Here is an 11,130-nt window from a genome sequence, read left to right as displayed (position 1 = left end):
ATAAAAATATGGGGTTTTCATCATATTGCTTGAGTTAATTCCTCTACATCATGTCATCTTACTTAATGTGTTACTCTATTCTTCATGAACTTAATACTCTAGATGCAGGCAGAAGTCGGTCGATGTGTGGAGTAATAGTAGTAGATGCAGAATCGTTTCAGTCTACTTGACACGGACGTGATGCCTATATTCATGATCATTGCCTTAGATATCGTCATAACTTTGCGCTTTTCTATCAATTGCTCGGCAGTAATAATTTGTTCATCCATCGTATTATTTGCTATCTTGAGAGAAGCCTCTAGTGAAATCTATGGCCACCAGGTCTATTTTCCATCATATAAGTTTCCGATCTACTATTTTGCAATCTTTTACTTTCCAATCTATAAACGAAAAATACCAAAAATATTTACTTTACCATTTATCTATCTCTATCAGATCTCACTTTTGCAAGTAACTATGAAAGGATTGACAACCTCTTTATCACGTTGGGTGCAGGTTGTTTGATTGTTTGTGCAGGTATTGGTGATTTGTGCGTTGTCTCCTACTGGCTTGATACCTTGGTTCTCAAACTGAGGGAAATACTTATCTCTACTTTGTTGCATCACCCTTTCCTCTTCAAGGGAAAAACCAACGCAAGCTCAAGAAGTAGCAGGGAGCTCTTTAGCATTTCTGATATTATATGTGGATGACATATTGTTGATCGGAAATGATATAGAATTTCTGGATAGCATAAAAGGATACTTGAATAAGAAATTTTCAATGAAAGACCTTGGTGAAGCTGCTTATATATTGGGCATCAAGGTCTATAGGGATAGATCGAGATGCTTAATAGGACTCTCACAAACGCACATACCATGATGATTTTTTTGAAGAAGTTCAAAAATGGATCAGTCAAAGAAAGGGTTCTTGCCTGTGTTACAAGGTGTGAAGTTGAGTAAGACTCAAAGCCCGACCATGGTAGAAGATAGAGAGAGAATGAAAGTCATTCCCTATGCCTCAACCATAGGTTCTATAAAGTATGCCAAGCTGTGTACCAGACCTGTTGTGTGCCTTGCCATGAGTTTGGCAAGGCGATACAATAGTGATCCAGGAGTGGACCACTGGACAGTGGTCAAAATTATCCTTAGGTACCTGAAAAGGACTAAGGAAATGTTTCTCGATTATGGAGGTGATAAAGAGTTCATCGTAAAGGGTTACATCGATGCAAGCTTTAACACCAAACCAGATGACTCTGAGTCTCAATCTGGATATGTATTGAACGTGGGAGCAATTAGCTATAGTAGCTCCATGCAGAGCATTGTAGACATAGAAATTTGCAAAATACATACGGATCTGAATATGGCAGACCCGCTGACTAAACCTCTCTCACCAGCAAAACATTATCACACCTTAGTACTCTTTGGGAGTTAATCACATGGAGATGTGAACTAGATAATTGACACTAGTAAACACTTTGGGTGTTAGTCACATGGCGATGTGAACTATGGGTATTATTCACATGGCGATGTGAACTAGATTATTGACTCTAGTGCAAGTGGGAGACTGATGGAAATATGCCCTAGAGGCAATAATAAAATGGTTATTATTATTTTTCTCAATCATGATAAAGGTTTATTATTCATGCTAGAATTGTATTGATCGGAAACTTAAATACATGTGTGAATACATAAACAAATACCGTGTCCCTAGTAAGCCTCTACTAGACTAGCTCGTTGATCAAAGATGGTTAAGGTTTCCTAACCATAGACATGTGTTGTCATTTGATACCGAGATCACATCATTAGGATAATGATGTGATGGACAAGACCCACCCGTTAGCTTAGCATATTGATCGTTCAGTTTTATTGCTATAGCTTTCTTCATGTCAAATACATATTCCTTCGACTATGAGATTATGCAACTCCCGAATACCGGAGGAATACCTTGTGTGCTATCAAACATCACAACATAACTGGGTGATCATAAATATGCTCTATAGGTATCTCCGAAGGTGTTTGTTGAGTTGGCATAGATTGAGATTAGGATTTGTCACTCCGAGTATATGAGAGGTATCTCTGGGCCCTCTCGGTAATACGCATCATAAGCTTGCAAGCAAACGACTAAGGAGTTGGTCACAAGGTGATGTATTACGAAACGAGTAAAGAGACTTGTCGGTAACGAGATTGAACTAGGTATGAAGATACCTACGATGGAATCTCGGGCAAGTAACATACCAATGGACAAAGGGAATTACGTATGTTGTCATAACAGTTCGATCGATAAAGATCTTTGTAGAACATGTAGGAACCAATATGGGCATCCAGGTTCCGCTGTTGGTTATTGACTGGAGAGGTGTCTCGGTCATGTCTACATAGTTCTTGAACCCGTAGGGTCTGCACGCTTAACGTTCGTTGATGATATAGTGTTATATGAGTTATGTGATTTGGTGATCGAATGTTGTTCGGAGTCCCGGATGAGATTAAGGATATGACGAGGAGTCTCGAAATGGTCGAGGGGTAAAGATTGATCTATATGACGATAATATTCGGACATTGGAAGTGTTTCGGGGGGTACCGAAAGGGGTTCCGCACACCCTCGGCAAAAGATATGGGCCTTATGGGCCAAGAGAGGAAACACACCAGCCACAAGGGGCTGGTGCGCCCCCACCCCATAGAAGGCCGGCCTAGGAGGAGAAGGAAAGGGGGAGGGAAAGGAAAGTGTGGATTAGGATTCCCACTTCCTTCCCTCTTCCCCCCTTTTTCCTTCCCCCTCGGTTATATATGGCAAGGGGGGCGTGGCTTGGGAGGGACTCCAAGTAGGATTCCTCCTACTTGGGCGCCTCCTATGGCTGCTCCTCCCTCCCTCCCACCTATATATATTTATATATGGGAGGGGGGTGCCTAGCACACACCAGATCAATTGTTAGCCATGTGCGGCGCCCCCCTCCACTGTTTACACCCGGGTCATATTTTCCTAGTGCTTATGCGAAGCCCTGCGGGGATCACTTCACCATCAGTTTCACCACGCTGTCGTGCTGACGGAACTCATCTACTACCTCGCCATCTTGCTAGATCAAGAAGGCGAAGGACATCACCGAGCTAAACGTGTGCTGAACGCGGAGGTGTCGTACGTTCGGTACTAGATCGGTTGGATCATGAAGAAAGTTTGACTACATCAACCGTGTTGTGAAATGCTTCCGCTTACGGTCTACGAGGGTACGTAGACACACTCTCCCCTCTCGTTGCTATGCATCTCCTACATAGATCTTGCGTGTGCGTAGATTTTTTTTGTTTTCCAGCCAACGTTTCCCAACAATGGCATCCATCTTCATCTGGCCAGGCATAGGTGACTATGTCATGGGGATGCCGGAACACTTCAACGAGAAAGAAGAACAAAAATAGGTAACGAGGGCAACGGTATAATGAGCATGTGTATGACTCAGAAGGATACCGATGCATCATGAGTTTTGTAAAGTATCATGAAGCAAAGGGAAAGATCACATGATAACCAAAGGTTCACTCGAATATCATTCATGTAATCATAGGGATCGATATGGACGTCCACGGTTCTGTTATTGGTCATTGACGAATGAGTTTCGTTCATGTCTATGACTTACCGAACCTATGGGGTCACAAGCTTAAGGTAATCACGACCTGCTGAGTGTTAGTAGCACTAAAAAGTATCGAGGATTTATTTGTGGAAATGTTTCATTAATATTCAAAATAGTTTCGAGAGGAACGAGAAACGTTTCAGGGTCACCGGAAGGGTTCAGAGTTTATAGGGCAATATCGTGTATTATCGATAAATAATATATAAGTGGAAAATGTTTCCGGATGTGAATTAATACTAAAAGGCTTAGTAACTGCTAGAGGTTTTTTATATTTAATTTAATATCATCGGGGCTTAAAAAGGCCAAGTGGTGGGAGGAGTATTGGGCCACCATGGCCCAATAGGAAGTGACGCCCCCCTTTCCTTGTGTGTGGGGGGCGAATTGGACTAGGGGTGGAGTTGGACTCCTCCCCTTGGCTGGTGCACCCTCCCTCTCCCTCTAACCTATATATACTTGAGGTATTGGCCCTTTTGGATGCACAAGTTTTGGAGCCTCCTCCAGTTCATCTAGTTCTAGTTGTAATTGATCCTAGTTGACTAATTAGAGCTAGACCTAGTTCCTCTAATCCTCATAATTAGAAGTCCAGTGTGGTTCTAATCTCCTCCCTTTAATTCTCTGGCTACGATTAGCTCTGGACGGCGAAGCACTGCCGGATCATGAAGATCGTACGATTGCAACCAAGTACAGAGGTCATGCTTTCGGTCTTCCGTTCGATGGATCATTCAAGGGCAGTTCGCGGAATCGTCATCAACGGTTCGAGGGACTCCAAGTATGATCAACAGGGATTCGTCTACTTTAGCTGCACTCCAGAGTTGGTAACAATCGTTGATCCAAACCCTACATGCATCTTCATATTGTTCCTGGGTGATCACAGGGCCATTTTTTTTGTTTTCTACTATGTTTCCCAACAGGCGGCATGTCTTCGGTTCGGTTCGGTGCTTGTAGTCATCGCTAGGTGGTCTACAGATCTGGATGTAATTTTTATTATTTCTGACGTCCATTTACTGCCATGATTGAAGATAAACAGATCATGAATGTTCTCACAAAAAAAACATATTGACCAATTACAAAGCTATCACACATGAAATCATAGACTATAGTAGTTTGTTTAATATTTGTAATTTCGTCCATGTGTTTAGAAGCTCAAATTTTTAGGCTCACAATTTAGCGAAGTATGCTTTAAATTTAAGCGTGGATCATCATGTTTGGTTATCTTATCCAAGTGATCTTTTTCTCTCCAACACCCATTTTGTCTTAGAAGAAGTGTGCTAAGAAGGCGCAAAGTTACAAGAACCGAGCCCAAACAGCGCGTGGTCAGTTATGGTGCAAGAAAATTGGTATAGTTTCTCGATGGAAGGATCGTACGAGACCATTGTTGGGGTATCTACAGCCAAGCGCCTCAAATCCATCTTAAATGCCCGGACAGGCACTGACCGGTCACAAAAAACCGATTCAGCCGAACGCCTTAAACCAGCCTCAAACGTTCGGGCTGTCCGTCCCTTATATCCATCCCAAATACAGGGTGAATATGAGGCGGCCCGGTCACACCCGGGCATGTCCGCCACGTCAGCCCGGCCACCACCGACCTCACGGTGACCCCACAGAAAACCCTAATACATCCTCTCTTCGAACCTAGCTCACTCACTGTCCTTTCTCTCTCTATCCCCTCCTCTTCCCTCCCTGAGATTGAAATCCGGTGACATGTCAAGCTCCTGCTCCGACCTCGACGTAGACGAGGAGTTGGCCCTCCGCATTGCGTTGGAGCGGTAGAAGGTGGACCATGGACACCAGGGGCAGCTCCAGATCTGCACCGTCACCGCTCCCGTGCTGGTGCAGCACGGACACCGAAGCTACCCACGCGCAGCTTCGCCAGGGCAGCACAGTCCGCTCCACCCCCGCGCCGTCCCCTTCCCTGACTGGCCGCTGCTCCACGCGGGTAGAGGTGGGTGCTACTACCCGCTCCGCCGGCCCACATGCGCACTCCGGAATCGGAGGCGTGCGGCGCCCACTTTGAAAGGTTGTGGGCAGGGAGAGGGAAGCGATGTAGCAGTCCGTGCGGCGCCGCCGTGGGCTGTCGGCGCAGCCCGATGAAGACAAGCGGCTCCTTGTTTGGTTCAACTGCCGGTCGCTGATGATTGCAGAGACGGACGCTTGCCACCTACAGTGGAAGAAGGCGAAGGCGCTCCTTCTTGCCATTGAGCGGTCGGAGCGCGAGGCTATTTCTTTTGCCAGATTTTCCACGAGTGTCATATGGTGTTGAATTTATTTTGTGTGAAACATAGAAAATAATTTTTTGTGTGAAACATTTGTCAATATAAGCTATTAAAACATTTTTTGTGTGAAACATTGACAAATTGTTTTTCTTTTTTTTTGTTTTTACTGTTTATTCGAGCTCACATCACATGAGCTCGGGATTAGAACATCACTTTCGACCAAACAATTTTAGAGAAACAATTCCTCATTTAACACTATCTCAAATTTTATTTTCTTATTTGACACGGAAAAACTTTTTTCTTCTATAGTATCTAACAAGGAGTCTAAATTTTATGCCCTTTATGATATTTTCGTCCATTTTGTGTCTAAATGACACCCGAAAAAAACCCTTTCATCCCTCATGTGGTATGTGTGTGCAGGGCAGTAGCACACACAACATCAATGCATGCCAATAGCGCACACACACAACGGCAGTACACACAACATCAGTGCAGGCCAATAGCACACACAACAGCAGCAGTACACACACGCACGTAGCAAGACACGCAGCATCACACACACACATGCAACAGCAGTACACACACGCACGCAGCAAGACACACAACATCACACACACACGCAACAACAGTACACACACGCACGCAACAAGACATGCAGCATCACACACACACACACACACGCAGCGACAGTACACACACGCACGCAACAAGACACGCAGCATCACACACACACACACACGCAGCATCAGTAGCACACATGCACATGCAGAAAATACCATATGAGGGGCAAAAGTGTCTTTTCAGGTGTCATTTAGGGTCATTGATGAGGACATGACTACCTTGGATACGACCAAAAATATTGCATACATGCATATTTGTCAGGTGATTTCTAATCCAAGCTATTCAGTAATCTATTTATGTTGTCCAGAACAAAAATACTTCACACACTTTAGTGTTTTGTCTAATTGCAGGTGTATGGGACATTTGTACAATCCACATATGAAGATAAGGGAAAAGGAGAAGTTTAGGTTGTGTTCAAAAAGTCTTCTCACGTTACTTTTGGGCCAAGAGAAGATAGAGTCCAAGTCTCTCACGTTCTGGATTCAGATTTGGACTGCACAGACATACCTGACTCAAAACGCCAACAACTTTTTCATACGGACTCCGAATTGGGTGATTCTTTTTTTGTTGGAAACTAGATTTCGTGCTATTTCCAACCTAATTGGATTCACCTTCAAATTCGTCCGGAGCGTTGAGTTACGGTTGAAACAATATGACGTTGCAGCAGAATCTGAGTCAAACTACAAGCCCAAAGGTGTTGCATCACCTCCACTTGCGCCCATGAGCCTTGTACGACCTAGGGTTAGTTTTAGGCTGCCTTGGGACGTCCTCCCACCTCCTTGGCCGCCACCCCTTGCTCCTATATAAGTAGATCCATCTAGTAGCTTTTTCCTTGGGATTTGTTTAGTTAAGAGTTAGCCATTGCAAGTTCGTGTACTTCGTTTGTGTCCAACGACGAGACGAAGACCGCTTACGGATCCCCACCTTTATCAATACTTCATCTATATTCGCAATATTCATATTGCATTATCATATTCTTGCTTGTTCTTTGATTGCATGCAGGAATAGACCTTCGTGGTCAGGCTGATCGTGCTTCCAGCATCGTCAGTAACCTCGGGAGATTGGTTTAGCGATTGCTAAGGCGCAACGTCGTGCACGTTTGTAGTCGGATTGTCAAAGCCGTCTCCACCAAATCGATAGTTATCATCTCATCGAAAGATCGGGACACCCTCGCCTCTATTAGTCATAAAAGGCATAAAATTTAGAATCATTGTTAGATAGGGAAGAAATTATTTGTTGATGTCAAATAGGGCATAAAATTTAAACACGGTGTTAAGTAAGAAATTCTCTTATGTTTAGATGACCTTGAAATAATACTGTAATCAGTTCTGATGTAGCTTTTCATCGCACTCTGGGTTCCACGAGACATTTGGAGCAAGTTCTTACCAGCGTCACAGCCAGATAGAGAATGCAATACAACATCTCAATTTGTCGGGCTAAAAGGTAAATTTAGTTAATATGTACAGAAAGATGTTGTTTTCTCTTGACCACTATGTATCATTTTTACAGCAGGGCCGAGGACTATGATAATCCACAACTACCTGAGGTCGTTGCCCATCGTCATAAAAACAAATTCAACTTTTACACATCGCCTGAACTGGCATATTATCCTCAACCAATGAAGGCATCCTTTTGATGGGAGGTGTATACATCTCCTCTAGTATGGGATTCAGGGATATCTGCAAAAGAGAAGACCATTATGTCGGTATTTTTCGCGTGATAAAGCTTCGTTCAACATCAGAAACATTTTCAGATACATCCTACAACTGTAACATAGATTGCAATTTGACTACAGTAGAATGATCGGATTATAATTTTATTTATTTATCTGTTAATGTAAAAATATTCTAACAAAAGCAGTGGCTAATTAGCACATCGAGTCTGCTGCACTTACCAATTATCGTTGTTACCAGCATCTTCTTTGTGAAAGTTTCTGTTAGTGTTTTCTGAGCTAGGCGACGGCTGCATTGAGCTGCCTGGGTTCTGTAGCAGTTGGGAAAAACTCCGCCATAATCTTGAAGGCAGAATTGGAGCAATTTCCTGCTGCTCTTCAGATGGCACTTCGTACACACCAGCTGATCCCGGACTCAACTCAGAGAACCTTATAGCTCCAAGAAGTCTCTCGGGGAGCTCCGATTCAGCTTGACTCTCAATAACAAATGCTAAATCTATAGTCAGTGTCGCCACGTAACCAAATGCCAGATGAACAATTGCATTTGCAACTATGGAAGACCCAATATCCACATCAACTTCGTTGAAGTTTGATCCCTCGACATACTTGCACGAAAGTGCTCTGCCAAGTATGCAGATGGCTTGTTCACCCACAGCTTTTCGGACAATCCAAGGCCCCTTAACTATGTTTGCTATCAGTTTAAGCCTGGATTTACGGAGAGCGTCGTCCCCTTTAAGGAATTGATCCATCAGCGAGCCCTCGGATGCAGGTTCCAGTGAGACAAAGTAAAATATCGCACTGTAGTTCTCCTTGCTGGGTAGTTGCAAGTTGAAAGCCCAGACAAAAGGTTTATTGCCATGAGAAACCTGCTCATCGATGGCTTTCCTCACACGATGGTTCCTCTTTTTCAGGACCTCGAAATTTTTTACTGGGCCTTTGATCCAATCAACTACAAGAGGCTTCAGAAGATACTCCCCACCAGGTATTTTTGCCTTGGTTGCAAAATATTCTGGGCCTCTGACCATAAAAGTGTGGCCGGGAGGAGTGGCCCAACCACCAGGACAGTTTTCGGGCGGTAGACAAGGAACTGCGCCTCCTGACTGGACATTCTGTATCCATTGGTGCTCAGCCCCACCATCAGAACAAGCCATCTACAAGGAATGCTAATTTTATTAGTTCCTGGAGGAATAGAACAAGCTTTAATATAAATATAAGAGTCCTATAAATATACTGTAAGCACCAAGCAGAGAAATGTTAATAATTACTCCCTCCATCCCATAATATAAGAGCGTTTTTTACACTAGTGTAGTGTCAAAAAGGCTCTAATATTATGGGACGGAGGGAGTACTTTAGTAGCTCTGCAAAAGGTGAAAACAACAAATGACTTAACTTTTCCAAAACCTATAAGCATCTATAGCCTAAACATGACATTAGTATTTGCAAATAATAATTCACTCATTTATGTGTCATCAAATCCTTCACAGCCATGATCTATTTTATAAGAATCAAATGAAGCGTAGAGTGAAAAGTGATCAAATGATTAACACGTCACATATCTGCGACCCATGCATTGATGCCAGATGCACTTCAAGAAGTGAGTGACACCGCAGTTACAGATTGTGGATTTTAGCAACAACACAGAAACAAACTACACATATATACAATCCAAAGTTGAAACTGTAAAAAATAAGGGTATCCAGTAGCAATTGCAGAAGACGCAGCAGCTCTCACAATGGTTGCATTCTGGTAAAGAAGGAACTGCGTTACGGTATATACTACACCAGCCCTGGTACTCCTGTAGCATTCTACTAGTACTAGTACTTTGCTCCATTATGCAATCCAAGCCTGAAGTATTAATACAACCAGATAAGAGATACCCAAATTGACAACTTGCATTGCATCAATTAGGTTGTATCATTATCCACCCCTAACTAGCTAAAATTTTATATCTTTCACAATTAATACTTCCATTGCTGCAATCTACCAAAGTACAAACCCTGCGAGCCGTGGTTCTCCAATTGTAGCAAAGAGATTCGCCTGTGTGGCAATCGAATCAGATCAACATCTAGAAATAGCAGGCAAAGAATCTTCTTCTTTTTCTTCGTGTAGTTACACAAACAAAGCTCTCCCGGTGCTAAACAGCTAAAGAATCCAAGCCCAGCTCAGCTTCTCCATCAGCAAGAACGACTTCACACTCCACAGTCAACTTGAGACCAAAAGGGGGTTAGCCATTCTTCTGCCGAATCAGCTTTCTAGATTCGACGGATTCATCTCCGTCGATCCACAAGCATCACTACTCCCCACCAAATTTCTCGGATTTTCTAGCATTAGGGTGCTAAAGCCAACGAAAAAGCAAAAGGATCGGAGGGGCAATAAGCTCACCGAGAGGATCTTGCACTTGTTTAGTCCCTAGAACCGGGACCACGGAAGATGCAGCAGCAGCAGCTCCCAGTTCCTTGGCAAATTTGACTATTTTGACCTGTGGACGAAATCAATTCACAGAATGAACTGCCCGTGAAACAATTTCACACCCCTGACCTTTTCGTGCAGCGCCCGCCACGATGGCGCCACACCCTACGGTGCAGCGCCTAGCTCGGGGGCGTTGCACTTCAGTCCATCGTGGCAGCCCCTGGGCCCGCACCCAGCAGTGCAGCGCCTACGAGCTAGGCGCCACACGTGTAATGTGCAGCGCCTCCGAGGTAGGCGCCACACAATTAAAGTGCAACGCCCAGCGCGGGGGTGCTGCACTGTGACTTATCCACTCACTTGGCTGCCCCCCTCCCCCACCCCCCACACCACACACCCAACCCGAGCTTTGCCCCCTCTCCCGCTCTCTCCCCCTCTCAAATCCTCTCCCAAATCTTGCATATTCGAAGAATTTGTCCGTGGATTTCGAAGTCAAACCCTCCCTCAAGGTAATCTTCTCTGATCCCCTTGTTTTGATCCAAGTAAAGTTCTCCCATTGCTCATTTCTTGCTAGTTTGGGGAAACCCTAGTTTTGTTTGGATCTAGAGATTTGCATGGAGATGTGAGAT

General features: G+C 44.0%; 1 protein-coding gene across 1 annotated transcript; it reads right to left on the bottom strand.

Moving 5' to 3' along the window:
* Nucleotides 1-7,857: 7,857 nt before the first annotated feature.
* On the bottom strand, nt 7,858-9,246 carry LOC119359380 (protein ENHANCED DISEASE RESISTANCE 2-like). Its single transcript, XM_037625597.1, has 2 exons — nt 8,318-9,246; nt 7,858-8,102 (listed from the first exon to the last, which is right to left on the bottom strand). Coding segments are annotated over exons 1-2 (930 nt in total). The 3' UTR covers nt 7,858-8,101.
* Nucleotides 9,247-11,130: the final 1,884 nt, after the last annotated feature.

The sequence above is a fragment of the Triticum dicoccoides genome, chromosome 2A (assembly GCF_002162155.2).
Source record: "Triticum dicoccoides isolate Atlit2015 ecotype Zavitan chromosome 2A, WEW_v2.0, whole genome shotgun sequence".
In the NCBI taxonomy this organism is placed as follows: domain Eukaryota; kingdom Viridiplantae; phylum Streptophyta; class Magnoliopsida; order Poales; family Poaceae; genus Triticum; species Triticum dicoccoides.
The sequence above is the reverse complement of the archived record's forward strand: the minus strand, read 5'-3'. Positions and strand labels throughout refer to the sequence as shown.

Coding starts and splice junctions, on each gene's coding strand:
- LOC119359380 (XM_037625597.1), bottom strand. CDS start 9,246: ATGGCTTGTTCTGATGGTGGGGCTGAGCACCAATGGATACAGAATGTC.